This window comes from Crinia signifera, chromosome 2 (genome assembly GCF_055691185.1).
Source record: "Crinia signifera chromosome 2, ASM5569118v1, whole genome shotgun sequence".
NCBI lineage: Eukaryota > Metazoa > Chordata > Amphibia > Anura > Myobatrachidae > Crinia > Crinia signifera.
In genome coordinates, this window is record NC_139218.1 from 77,543,409 (window position 1) to 77,558,845 (window position 15,437).

General features: G+C 41.4%; 1 protein-coding gene across 2 annotated transcripts in view; it reads right to left on the reverse strand.

The window, feature by feature from the left end:
- The window catches only part of MOSPD2 (motile sperm domain containing 2), a 93,753-nt gene that overhangs the window by 41,629 nt on the left and 36,687 nt on the right, over positions 1-15,437 (reverse strand). For both annotated transcript variants that reach the window (XM_083172458.1, XM_083172459.1), the window contains exons 4-7: positions 13,990-14,076; positions 8,643-8,797; positions 3,848-3,908; positions 2,938-2,976 (exon numbers count right to left, since the gene is read on the reverse strand). In XM_083172458.1, coding sequence (XP_083028584.1) covers positions 2,938-2,976; positions 3,848-3,908; positions 8,643-8,797; positions 13,990-14,076 — 342 coding nt within the window. The remainder of the gene's footprint in view (positions 1-2,937; positions 2,977-3,847; positions 3,909-8,642; positions 8,798-13,989; positions 14,077-15,437) is intronic.

Here is a 15,437-nt window from a genome sequence, read left to right on the forward strand (position 1 = left end):
TCTACAGAAAACTCACCCCATGAATACACCTTTTAAAAATGCATGTAATCATAAGATTTAATTCTTTACATCCATGTATTTCTGCAGGGCAGACAGGGTGCTGTACAAAACAGCAGTCAGTCTGGTGCTATTAAATATTAATCCTATATTAATGAGATTGCCTGACTGGCATGTGCAGTCTATCTGGAACATACTAGTAACTTACTTCAGCACTGTATAATATTAGCCTAAACAGAGTAGTGAGTACAGGTCTGTGGGTAAAAAACCTGAGCAGTTTACATGTATTCTATCATAAATAGCGGATATTATGTTGAATAATATACTATATATTTGAATAACATACTCTTACTGAATGCATCCATGTTTATTGAGGTGTACAATTACCAACATATGACCCAGCTATAAAGAAATAGAAAGGACTGTGACCACACAGTGGGCCAGATGCACTAAGCTTCAAAAAGGGAGAACATGGAGAGTTATACACAACCAATCAGCTCCTGCCTGACATTTTTCAAACACAGCCTGTGACATGGCAGTTACGAGCTGATTGGTTGGTTGTTTATCACTCTCCATTTTATCACTTTTGAAGCTTCGTGCATCTGGCCCAATGATTTATGTATATGATTTATCCAGCCTCTTCGCTGTTATAGTGTATTTGTTGGTTAATAAAAAGACCATGGTTTTCCTCTCTGTATGCCATTGTTTAGAGACTGAGCACATCTTCAGCAAGATAATGCTCAGGTGTTGTATGTGTGGGTTATACTATGCCACCACCATTAGACAAACATTATTCAGAATCTTTTTTTGTGTTCATGAAAGGTAAATAAAATAACACATTAATCTAAATCATGGTTAAAAGGCACTTGTACTGCTGAACTGTACCACTTGTATAAGTAAACATAAAGGTGGAGCCATGGATAAATATGTCTGAAAAAATATTATTTTTTCATTTGATTATCATGTATAGGAGAGGAGTAGTTTCGTTTTACAAGCTTTGTTTTTTATATATGGACATGCAACGGATGCCACAATTTTCCTGAACTAGTTTGATAGGAGACCAATCTCAATATACAGTGCAGTTTGGGAACCCAGCTTTTTCCATAATCCATATTATGTTAGTGTTCCCCCCGAGTCTCCACTCCGCTCCACACACTGCCCCAGTTACATGAATGCAGGAGTGACCAGGCCAGTTTCCCCCAAGATCAGAACACTACATTCTTGCTCCCATTACCCATCAAAGGATTTGAATGGCAAAAGGTTGCTCTATCTTGGTCCACTTCACAATTAAAGTAAATTCAGGGTGACAGAAAAAAATAAGATATAGCACAGTTAAGGTGCTACACTCAATAATGAGAAACTAACAGGAAGACAGCTGGACAGTGTGACAGCCTCCCTAATGGCGCCAGGCAGAGCGACATATGCTGTGAGTAGGCGGAAGCGGGGATGAACAATGGAGGACGCAGGTAAGAGGGGCGGGCAGCCGCACAGCACAGGGGGGAGGGTTTTTCTTTGGTTGAGTATTTATGTCTTTCACTGTTGCACGATTGTTGATCCCTGAGGACGGGTATATATATATATATATATATATATAAATACAAAGAATCAGGGTGCGCTGAGGTAAATCAATACGACTGATAACGATTCAAAAGTACAAATATTTAATACAAACAGTGCCAATCAATGGCTAAAAGCAGATATCATACAAAGATACACTGTGATATCATCATTAGTTGACAATTCAAGAGAAAGGGCCCAACGCGTTTCGTCACCAGCGTGACTTCATCAGGGGCGTTTTGATGTCTTGATTGAAAACTGTGCAGAAAGCACTTCTTAGGAGCGATAAATGTTAGGGTATCCCCAAACAGCGATATTTGTCAGAACGTCACAAAATAAGAATAGTGCAGATGCATATATATCACAAAAACATTCCAAATGGCCAAGGTGCTCACTCAAGTGTATCCAAAGGCATTCAGCATTTGGATACACTTGAGTGAGCACCTTGGCCATTTGGGACTATTTGTTTGGTTAACCCCTGATGTTAACACCACCTTATCTGGTGTGGAGACACAGAATTTTCTGGAGATTTGCTATTGTATATCCATTTCCATCGACATTCTTGGAATGTTTTTGTGATATATATGCATCTGCACTATTCTTATTTTGTGACGTTCTGACAAATATCGCTGTTTGGGGATACCCTAACATTTATCGCTCCTAAGAAGTGCTTTCTGCACAGTTTTCAATCAAGACATCAAAACGCCCCTGATGAAGTCACGCTGGTGACGAAACGCGTTGGGCCCTTTCTCTTGAATTGTCAACTAATGATGATATCACAGTGTATCTTTGTATGATATCTGCTTTTAGCCATTGATTGGCACTGTTTGTATTAAATATTTGTACTTTTGAATCGTTATCAGTCGTATTGATTTACCTCAGCGCACCCTGATTCTTTGTATTTCTATCTGTTCTGGGTTCCAGCTAACAGGGGACCTTCAGGGGTGCAGCTTTGGGCTATTAGGGCACGGCATTGGGTACTTCTTGTTATATATATATATATATATATATATATATATATATATATATATATATATATATATATATATATATATATATATATATATATATATATACATATACATACACACATACATATATATATATATATATACACTGCTTGGGGGGTAGATGAAGCACTCCAGACATTGTGATATCCAAAACGAATTTTAATATATATATATATATATATATATATATATATATATATATATATATACACACACACACACACACACACACACATATGCATACATATATATATACATACATATACACACACACACACACTAGTTTGCATGTTAAATGTTTCTGATGAAAGACCAGTGTAAATCCCATAAACCATACAACAGTAAAATAGCGCAATGGGGGACAATAACTTACCATTCATTATCCAGGGCATTTCAAAAACGACAATCTTTGCTGCAAAAGTAAAGGAAGCACAAAATGAATAAATCATAGTAATGCTAACAATCTTTTTATGAATAAATATAACTAATGTTTAGGAGTGCACATTAGGTACAGAAACTAGCAACACTCTTACTTAGTAACATTTTGGAATATTTTAGTGCTGTATATTTAATGCAGTCCAAAGCCTAAAATAAGACTTTGAAAGATAATATTTTGCATTTAAAAGGTGTTTACTGGCCAGTTTATTGGCAATCATTGCTCTTCCTGCTCATGGCTATAACAAGTTTGGGTGGTGAGGGTATACATGCAACTGGTTACAATTCACTCACAGCCAATCATACAGTCCAGTGAACACTCCTTCCACACTTCAGACCTCGCCTTGGCAAACAGACGACCTTTCCTTGTACATCCTGCCACACACCACATCCTAATCTATACTAATCGCTCCAGGCTTATGACCTGGTAGTCAAGCTGCGCATGCTCGGAAGGACGCTGCACAGCATTCTGGGAGATGTCCAATTTTTTTTCCTGCGCCAAAACTAAGCCCGACCAAACTAATGGAAACACACAGAAAAGTCCCATTTGAGATTTCAATATCTCAGACATCCACCCCCTGGGGGGGTGAGAGCTGAAAAGCCAATGCTGGCAGCCGGACGGGCCCGAACTTTGCTACATTTCACTCTCTGGTGGCTGCTGGCACAAAAACATTTGAATACTGCACTACGACTTATAAATCAAAAGATTTATTCTTGAAGTAGGATATAGGTGTACAGTGTTGGACATAGCGGTGAGCCCAGGCATTCAGTGTTATATTATGCACGTGAGGCATTCAGTGTTATACTATGCACGTGATCATGACTTGTAGCTGACAGGTGCTACTTACACAGGTATTTGGGGTAGTAGATCTTAAAACAGTTTATTACAAAACGAACAAAATCCATATCCTGAAACAGAGAAAGGATATTCTTTGTTAGTAGTGTGCTTATTAAAAAAAAAAAAAAAGAAGCAGCAAATTAAGTTTTGAGGAGACAAGGAACAATTAGAATCTGACATAGACCAGAATTTATCTGCATGATTTGTAAATGGCGTACTGAATTTAAAAAAATAAAATAAAAAAATAAAAACAAAAACAGACTAAAAAACACACACTAGAAAAATATATTTGTAATAGAATCAACAAGGTGGTTAAAGAGCTGTAGCCCGGTTCTTACAGGCATAAGGAACAACCGTATATACCAGAAACAGAGTAAATCCGCTATACTGTATCGGAGCCTCACATGTGCTTTTTAAAGTGTTTACAATTATTATTTTAACTTGCTTTTATTAAAAGCCATAAAAATCTTTTTAATATTATAGTAATATTTCATCTAGAACTGATTAGGGCTCTCCACTGTCATCTAAAATGGTTATTGTGAGTCTCCTGCATCGTGACAGTATCTAGGGCATTTATCACCAGATAGCATTAGCAACATGAATCTGTATTTGCTGCTTAACTGCAGGAGCTAACAGAAGTACTTTACAACTCAAATTGCTAGGGCTGTTCTGGATTTCCACAAACAGTTCAGGGTCACTCCTGATATCAACTTGAACCCCCAGGTTAACATTATTTATTGCAAATGTGTTCCAAGTTATATGCCCTATAACTTGCCCACACCATGACTTCCTACAATAGCAATCATACTGTATGCCGCCTGTTATAGAAAACCTTTGTTATTCTGGACATCAACTTTAGCAATGTCAACAGTAGCCGTACTGCACATAAAGATCCATCAAGAACAGTAATGCCCTATATTCGGAAGCGGTACATCTGTCAGAATGAATTTAGGTCTACAGTCATTAGGTCGACCCCACTAGGTCGACTGTCAGGAAGGTCGACCTGACTTAAGGTCGACATGGGCCAAGGTCGACATGACTTAAGGTCGAATTTGCATAAAGGTCGACATGAGGAAGGTCGACTGGTCATAAGGTCGACATGGGTTTTTCACTGTTTTTTATCCGAATGTCGACACAGTCGACATGGACACAGTTGGCAATGAGAATCGGACCCTCGCATCGCTCGCAATGCTTCGGGCACGGTGCCTCGCTCGGCACACTATTTTATTCTCCCACCACGCCCTAGTGGATGGTAGGGCATGAAATACCGCCTGTCGGCACATGTCGGCTCAAAAAACAGTGAAAAACCCATGTCGACCTTATGACCAGTCGACCTTCCTCATGTCGACCTTTATGCAAATTCAACCTTAAGTCATGTCGACCTTGGCCCATGTCGACCTTAAGTCAGGTCGACCTTCCTGCCAGTTGACCTAGTGGGGTCGACCTAATGACTGTAGACCTAAGTTCATTCTAATAGATGACCGCTTCCCCTATATTCATACACCAGTATCACTAATGCCCAACAATGTCAACTGCAATGCCACGCAACACCTCAATCAAGAAAAAATCCAAATGACTCAGACAGGAAAGTCTCAGAAATTATAGGCTGGACTGGATACGGACTACAGTATCTGATGCAGGTGTATACACCATGGGTTACAACAAAGGAATTCTGCTGTAGCTGTACTAAGCCTTCGAGTGTGATCAAGTGGAAAAAGTACCAACCAATCAGCTCCTCTGTCATTTTTCAAACACAGCCTGTAACATGGCATTTAGAAGCTGATTAGTTGGTACTTTATGTCTGTCTACAGTATAGGCCTACAGGGCTTGGTACATCTTGCCCTTTATGAGTAACCTGTAGACTCCAACACAACAGTGCCCCCAGTGGTCACCCTATGAAATTTTTTCATCTGGCCTCAACAAATTTTGAATCCAGATACTTTTATTACACAAAATCTAACAGATAAACATCTTTATAAAAAACAATATTACGTTTACGGTACTGTACTATAAAAAAAACAACAACATTATATTGCTTGATATGGGTCACAACTCCTCAGTTGCCCGTGCCACAGTTTTCATAAACGTCCCCCATATTGTTTTATATCATTTCAGCATAATGTTTCTTCTGTTACTGCATCATGTCGGATAGCATAATGTTAAAATAAAGCTGAACTGCAAGAGCTGTCTGATAATAATGCATCACCATACACAGAAAGTATAACCAACTCTACAAGAAGAATGTCCTTGAGGCACTGTCCTTTTTATAAATATATTACTTTCACTTCACAACACAGAAAGGGAAAAAAAAATCACTATCTTTGCAAACGACAAACCCAGGAGGATTACAGATGCAAATTACCATTATCTGAAGAACAACCTTTTCTAATGAAACTACTTGCAATGAAAACCATGTTTAATCTCTTGTACATGTGATATGGGTTTCATTGTTACTAGGCAGAAAATATCATTAGGCGTTACAGCAAGAATGATTGCATTACTGCATTTAATATGTCCATTGTTACAGCTTTGCCAGAAAATGATACCCAAAAGTAATGGATTCAGCGACTCAACATTACTCTCTTTAATGTTTTTTTATGAAAAGTAAAACAAAAAAATACAAAATAGTAACAATAAAGTCTACGCAGCTACTTCAGCATTCTTCTGATTCAAGCAAGTCATTTTTGGGCAAAATAGACCTTACACAAAAAGGTCATTGATTCATTCAGTGGGAATACATTTATAAAGGGTGAAAAAAGACAAGGTGAAAGATTTTTATTTCCACCAAATTCTTGATCTTTAAAAAGTACACACTTTGTTAAAGGTTTGAAAGTGTTCCAAATCTTGATTTGTGTCAGGCTGGCGCAAAGTATCTTTCTATCTATATTAGAAACACTTTAAAGACAACGGAAATTTGTTCATAAAGTGTGCTTTGATGTTAGTCCACTGAAAGAACAAACTGGCTTCTTAAACATCCCAACACAGCATAAAGTAGGATTTAAAAAAAATAATAAATACAGCCGCAGTCACACACTGAATGAAGACATGCCGCATATCCTTTCAATCAGCAGAAGCGGCTTAGGTGGTCCTGTTCACTAGTAACTCTTTTATACTTGCAAGCCTGGTAGCACCAGAGAGCATCTCCCAGCGGCCACTTTTACACTGCAGTGAACGGGACCCCGGTGCCATCAACCGGGGTCCTGTTCACGCTGCGGGCACAGTGGCTCGCTACGCTCTCCACCTATACTATTCTGCCTCTATGGGACCCCCATGAGGGAAAATAGCTGGTGGCCGTTGGGACCCCGAGTGTCCGGGTTTTCACAGTTGGGATCCCGAAGTCAGGCTAATGACTGGCGGGACCCCATTCAGCACCTGTCACGAAGACAAATCCCTTCGCCTGTGGCCGCTGCCGGAGAAATCATTTGATAGTCACGGACCATCGAATGATTCTCCAGGGTTTGCGATGATATCAGCGGAGACTGACTCATATTTGCAGGAATTCTCCTATGGGAAAGCCCAGCGTTTTCATGGTGACGCCCAAGAAATGCTGGGCATTCCCATTGGTGCGACATGTGGCCAGCGCCCCATGCAAGTCAGAGTCTGTTCACCAAGAGACACTGCACATGTGCATAAATCATTGTGCGCATGCGCAGAAGCCAAACATCGGTCCCTCGTGCAAACACGCGAGGGTCAGAATAATTCTGAATAAACCCTGTTATTTATAATGCTACTTGTATCACATGAGGCCCATTATTGACAAAGGATACCCAAAAAAGTGAAGTCCGTTCTTTCAAGATGCAGGTTAATGTATGGAAGCTGAAGCCACCCAGCTCATTAGACTTTATCACAATATACGGTACTTATGTAATATCTGGGCTCCCGTTTTTCTTATGAGACCGCGTCCGCTCGCCACGCTTTGGGCACGGTGGCTCGCTGCGCTCGCCACACTATATAGAATCAACTCCATGCGTAGTTGGATAGTAGGGGTATGAAAAAATGGGGTGCACTTAACATGGGAGCCCAGATAATACATAAGTACCCAATATACTTAGTGTTCATTCTAGCACCCACTATCTTTGAAAATCCATGCAGTTCCTCTTCCCTGCCATGGGTGTCGCTGTCTGCTGTAGTGCTTCTAGCACAGTGTGGTCTGTATATCAGCACTGATATGCAAAAACAGACCTGTGCTAGAAACACCACAGCAGACAGTGAGGCAGGGAACAGGAACTGCATGGGTATTCAAAGATGGCGGGTGCCAGAATGAACACTATATACTGCAGTGTGTTACTTGAATATCTGCAAAGATTTGGAGTGTGCTAAAAATGGCAAACTGCAATATACAATGGTAGTGTGCAAACAATTAGCAAATATAGAAAATAGAAGTGCACATCTACAAACTATTTTTTTAATCAGCAGCAAAATAAGGCTTTCAATTATGTACATATGAAGTACTTGGCAGACCATCATTACCTGTACTCATTGCTGTATCCCTATCTCACTGCTGCCATGGCAACGAATAAGGATTACCTCGGAAACTGTAAAATATACACACACCAAGCACCCTGCTCCTGGGGAAATTTATGCCATACAGTTGTTGCACTGCATGTTATGTAAAAGGAATAAATTATTACGTTATCATGGAAATACGTTCGATTCTTTATAATTCCAAAAAGCATCATCATAAATGTCATTGTAGGTTTCCAGTTTTTATGAAACCACAACTGTTAATCTGAAATATTACCTAGGCATGATTAATTGACAAAAATATAGAGATTTAAAGTTTATAGCAAAAATATATATCTTACTACATTACTAAGTCCGCACTCAGCCATATCGAACACGACTGTCAGGAGTTTGCCCGGCTCCCTTTTGGCATAACGTTCCAACCAAAACGCTACACATTTCTTCTTGTCATCACTTGTTTTGGCGTCACGGACATGGAGTTTTACTTTGAGCCAGACTACAGAGGAAAAAAAAAAAAGAAAGTGGTCATTTGGTGCATATGAAGGGTATGAGATTAAATGCACAACAAGGGTCATTCACAAAAGCATTCAGCATTTGGAAAGAAAAGCATTTATCAATGTGCAAATTCACCTAGATGTATATACAGTGTTCGCGAAAACCACCCAAAAAAGTGGGTCCCGGGGACCCTTAACTTCTAAAAATTGGGGTCCTACCGGACCTTTTCTGGGTCCCAACGGAATAAAGCCTCCTCTCCCCTTCTCCCCAGCATGGCCACTCACATAAAGATACATATATACTAGAAACTATATACTATAAACCTGAAAACAGGAAAAATTTTGTGCATTTTTGGGGGTGAAGTGGTGTGGTCACATAGTAGTACACATTACAGCACACACCCTAATGCCCAGTACACATAGCACACACCGTAATGCCCAGTACACATTATAGCACACACCGTAATGCCCAGTACACATTATAGCACACACACCGTAATGCCCAGTACACATTATAGCACACACCGTAATACCCAGTACACATTATAGCACACACCGTAATGCCCAGTACACATTATAGCACACACTGTAATGCCCAGTACACATTACAGCGCACACAGTTATGCCCAGTACACATTATAGTACACACTGTAATGCCCAGTACACATTACAGCGCACACAGTTATGCCCAGTACACATTATAGTACACACTGTAATGCCCAGTACACATTACAGCGCACACAGTTATGCCCAGTACACATTACAGCACACACAGTTATGCCCAGTACACATTATAGTACACACTGTAATGCCCAGTACACATTACAGCGCACACAGTTATGCCCAGTACACATTATAGTACACGCCGTAATGCCCAGTACACATTACAGCACACACCGTAATGCCCAGTACACATTACAGTACACACCGTAAAGCCCAGTACACATTATAGCACACACCATAATGCCCAGTACACATTACAGCGCACACAGTTATGCCCAGTACACATTATAGTACACACTGTAATGCCCAGTACACATTATAGTACACACTGTAATGCCCAGTACACATTACAGCGCACACCGTTATGCCCAGTACACATTATAGTACACACTGTAATGCCCAGTACACATTATAACACACACCGTAATGCCCAGTATATATTATAGCACACACCGTAATGCCCAGTATATATTATAGCACATAAGTGCTGCTTACCTACATGCATGTTGCTAGGGGTTATATGCTCCTTGCAGGGGTTACATGCTGGGGGGGGGGTCATTTTATGCTGGTTGGTTGCCACAGGGGAGGGGGCGTTTTCTGCTGGTTGCCCTATGAGGCGGGGGAGGGGGGCATTTTTTGCTTGTTGCCACGGAGAGGGGTGGGGGTGTCATTGCCCAAGGGCTGGAAAACATACCGACATGCTGCTCAGGAGAGTAGGTGAACAGGCTATCATCGCGGCGGGGGACTGGATGTGGCTGGAATAGCTGACACGCTGCTCTGAGTTGCTTTAGCCACATCCAGTCCCCCGTCATCCTGACAGCACGCTCACCTACTCTGCTGAGAGCTGATGTTACAGCCGCATCCCATCCTGTTCTCCCCGCTCTCAGCAGCTGAATGAACTTACATGGCGGGGGGAGGCAGAAGGACGCGGTCGCAGAGTGACTGAAACTGTAACCTGCTCTCAAAATGCAGGGCGCGCAGCGGCACAGTGATTGGCTGCCGGGCGGCCACAGTGATTGGTTCGCAGCGGCGGCTCATAGGTTTAGTACAGCGCGTCCTCGGGGACCCCTTTAGTTTTAAAAACTGAGTCCCCGGGGACCGTTTTAGGGTAAAATACGCGATATAGCGCGTTTTTGCGAACCCTGATATATATATTGCAAATTTCTTAGGTCTCTCTAAAATGTTCCCAAATTAATCAAGCACAATGGGGCATAAGAACTGCCTTCATCACATTTGAAAGTGAATTTTAGGATTACATTGACAGATACCTAGAATTGCTCTCTACCATATAAAACACATTTGGAAGTTCTGAATGGCATCCCACCTAAACTATACAATTATTGCTTAACTCTAGCACCTTCAGGATATCTGTACACTTCAAGACCATGTGCTGTCAGTAAAGTTCCTTCTCCACACTTCAACCTCTTCTCTATTTAACCTTGCTCTTTAAAATGTAATCTAATTTTTACTTGACCACAAAATATTCCTGCCTTTTACCTCAAACCTCTTTCATTGTAATAAGAGGCACTGACACAATATTTGGCTCGAGATGTCATAAAATGCATCTGTGCCCATCTTTCATAAGCTACCTTTATGAACAGACAGCTGTGAACACCAAGACACGAGGACTTTCATGTGCTTGAGGATAGACATTTTCCATTTTTTCCCCAAAGTGCTTCTTTTGCACTTACTGTATGTCTCAGCACACGATGCTGGAAGGATAAGTTTAAACAGTTATGGTGTCGATTGTAGACAATATCTGTGTCGACAGTCACTAGGTCAACTACTAATAGTTGACACCAAAAAAAGGGTCGATGCACCTTAGGTCAACACACGCTTATGGTCGACAGTGAAAAGGTCAACATGAGTTTCTCATGATTTTTTGGTGTCTATGTAATCGTACGTTGACATGGATAGTGTTCATTCTAGCACCCGCTATCTTTGAAAACCCATGTAGTTCCTCTTCCCTGCCTGGGGTGTCGCTGTCTGCTGTGGTGTTACTAGCACAGGTCTGGTTTGCATATCAGTGCTGATATACAGACCACACTGTGCTAGAAGCACTACAGAAGACAGCGACACCCCAGGCAGGGAAGAGGAACTGCATGGATTTTCAAAGATAGCGGGTGCTAGAATGAACACTACATGGACACAGTATATATATGTACAGTGTTCACTCGCCAACTTTGGGCACGGTGCCTCGATGTGTTTAAAACACTTATATTCCCACATGGATAGTAAAGTATGAAAAATCAAGAAAAACTAATGTTAACCTTTTGACTGTCGACCAGAAGTTTGTATCAACCTTTTGGCAGGGTCAATCTAAGGTGTGTCAACTTAGTCACTATTGACTGTCGACATTGTATATTCACTGATTGCATACCGTTTAAACACACTGTTGACACTACCCAAATCATGTTCAATCAGACAAATGCATCTATAATAAATTGTGAAGGCGTAGGAGACATAATACAAGCTGAAAAGCTTCATTGCAAAATAAATGTAAGAACACACACTAAGTAGATATTATGCTTAGTAATGATCATTATACAAAGCAACAATCTCTGTCACCGATAAGTACATATTCAGCAAGTCTTCCACTGACTGACTGCTGAACAACAAAGAGCACAGTCAGATCTGATCTCAGGCCTAGTCACAAGGCTACTGTTTATTCTAAGTTAGCACAAGGCTGTAATGAAATATCACATGGCTTTTTGGTTTACCCTAAGTGGAACATTAGCATGTAATGCCTCTATTAAAGTCATATAGGAGTCAATTGGCAGAGCCGGTATGGATCAATGGATAGACAGAAATGAGGTCTACAAGCATTAGGTCGACTTGAGACTGAAGATCGACATGGGCTAGCTTGACAGGGTCATTACCTCGACACAATCATTAGGTCGACGTGGGGAAGGTCGACATGGGCTTTTTCACTTCGCATTCAACACAGTCGACATGGACACTAAAAAAAGTGCACCACTACGCTTGGCACGCTGTTTTATTCTTCCACCGCGCCCTAGTGGATGGTAGGGCATGAAATACCGCCTGTCGGCACATGTCAGCTCAGAAAAAAAAGTGAAAAACCCCATATCAATCTTTTGATGGTCGACCCAATTCTTGTGTCGACCTAATGACCCATCGACCTTCAGTCATGTCGACATTCAGTGGTTGAACTAATGCTAATAGATTAAGGGGGTTATTCTAGTTCACTCTTTCTGACAAAATCCTTCTTAGATGGACAAAACCATGTGCACTGCAGGTGGGGCAGATGTTACTTGTGCAGAGAGAATTAGATTTGGGTGGGGTTTTACTTCAAAGTGAGATCTATATTGCAGTGTAAAAATAAAGCAGCCAGTATTTACCCTGCACAGAAACAAAATAACTAACCCAAATCAAATTCTCTCTGCACATGTTACATCTGCCCCCCCTGCAGTGCACATGGTTTTGTCCATCTAAGAAGGAATTTGTCAGAAAGAGTGAACTAGAATAACCCCCTTAGTGACCATGTCCCAGCAGAGAGTATAAATGGGGCACTTCAGTGTGCAAACACTCATCTCACATTTCACATTACTCAATGCCAACTCACAGCATTGCAAAGTAAAGTAGGGCTCCAACTAGCAATTAGTCTGACACTGAGAAGTGTCAAATCTGTAAGACTAATAAAAACAGCAAATTAGTGTTGCGGCACAAAGGGATGACTGTTTGCTATGCTATTGTTGCAACAATATGGCCTAATTTGGAATGTTCGTTTATATGGGCAACAAAGATAAGTGTTACATTTACAAGTGCTGTAACATGGCTGTGACTGAGGCAAGCTAAGCATAGGACCCTTTAAAAGGGGAATTTGAATTACATGGATCTTAAAATAAGTTAGTTATGTAATCAGCATGTATGTGTACTAAATAGTCGTGGGGTTATGCCAATCTTGTGACTCTTTAACCCACATAAGTTGTACAGTTACAATGTAGGTCATGGTGTTCCAGTGCCCAAACATAGAAGGGTTTATCTACAGTATTAATAGGTGCAGGGTGTGCAATGCACACAGGCCTTACCTGCACCTCTGATGCCACTGCTGTAATCCCCCAGAAAATCCAGATCTGTGCATGTGCTGCATGGACACTGCAAACAGGGATCCCTCCTTTTTAAACCACCCCTGATTTTGTGGGTGTGGTCCGGGGTTCTAACAGTCGGAATCCTGACTACCCGGACTCAGACAGCGGGGGAAGCGCAACGCTGCGGGTACAGTGGCTTGCTATGCTCGCCACCTATTCTATTCTCCCTCTATAGGGGTTGTGGACCCCAACAAGGCAGAATAGCCGGTGGCTGTCGGGATCCCGAGTGTCGGGGTTTTAAAAGTCGGGATTCCGACGTCTGTGTAATAACTGTCAGAATCCCGACTGTATGTCAGTCATCCGGCACCCGATTATGTGACACCTGTATATGCACACACTGCATTAAATGCATTTACACTTACAGAGTTTGTTGCCTTCTTTGTCATAGCCATGAAGATAGGTTGCTCCAACATCAAAACACCATCTGGGAAGAACAGATTCCCTGAGATCTGAAAGTATACAAAGCACGTGTCCATTAGTAATCACTCTTACCAAATAGAAGAGACCATAGTTTACACAACAAAGTCTGCACACAGAAATGGCATCACTAGTGTGATATCAATACCCCCAACAGAGCATGCTTATAAGAACTGCCACAAAACAGGCTTTGAGTATTGGCTACAGCAGCATGCAGTGATCTACCATAGAATGACCTACACCATAATACAAGCCAAAACACATACTGTTTGATGCATCTGGCAGACAACGGTCCAATGGACTGTGCAATTAGCAATCACAGTTGCATGAGGTCCTAGTCACGGTTGCCTGCTTTTAAAGTCTCCTGGAGAAGCAGCACTTGGGGGGGGGGGGGGGGGGGGGGGGGGGTGGCTCCTGATGTAGACGCCCCACCCCCATCAAGTGTAACATGTGTATGAAATGTATGTCTGTATGTGTGTCTGTCTGTGAGAAGCCTGCTAGTCCTGGCCTATGTCTGAGAGAGGATGACCTGAGAATTTCCCAAGTCTCAGGTGTAATCCAGTAAAAACACAGGATTTGCTGAGGTAAAGATCGGTGTCTGAGCTGGGAGGTCATACTGTATGTCTGAAAGTGGTATTCTGTAGTCTGACAGGGCTACAATGTTCCTGTTATTGCAGCTGTGCTATCACAGTACAGTAAGGTGAGGACCTGGACTTTGGCAGGTCATAAAGTCATGTAATCAACTTATTACTAGGACCTGGCACAAACCCAAAACATACTGCTGAAGCAGTGTAAAGGCTACTTTATTATTCATAGAAAATCTACTTTATGTGGTGAACTCCTTTCAATATTGGTGTTTCTAAAGTAAAGCGCAACGGAATATGCTGCGCTATATAAGAAACTGTTAATAAATAAATAAAGGAAGTCAAGTCAACATGAAGGAGATGATTGTTCATAATAGTGTAAATTGTAGCACCCGCTATCTTTGAAAACCCATGCAGTTCCTCTTTCCTGCCTGGGGTGTCGCGGTCTGCTGTAGTGTTTCTAGCACAGGTCTGGTTTGCATATCAGTGCTGATATACAGACCACACTGCTAGAAGCAATACAGCTGACAGCGACACCCCAGGCAGGGAAGAGTAACTGCATGGGTTTTCAAAGAAGGGGGGTGGAAGAATGAACACTACATAAGTAATGGAAGTTAGATATTTAAAGCAATTGCATAGAGATTTAGGCATGATCATCTATCCTACCTATGGCACATAGATCAATACACTAGGCACACAGAATAGCTAGTAATATACAGTTCATGCTGCACAAGTGGCGAGTGGCGAGTGGCATTTTCCATCTGCCTTCCACATGGATACAAGGTGGCAGATTGCTTTATAAATTCACT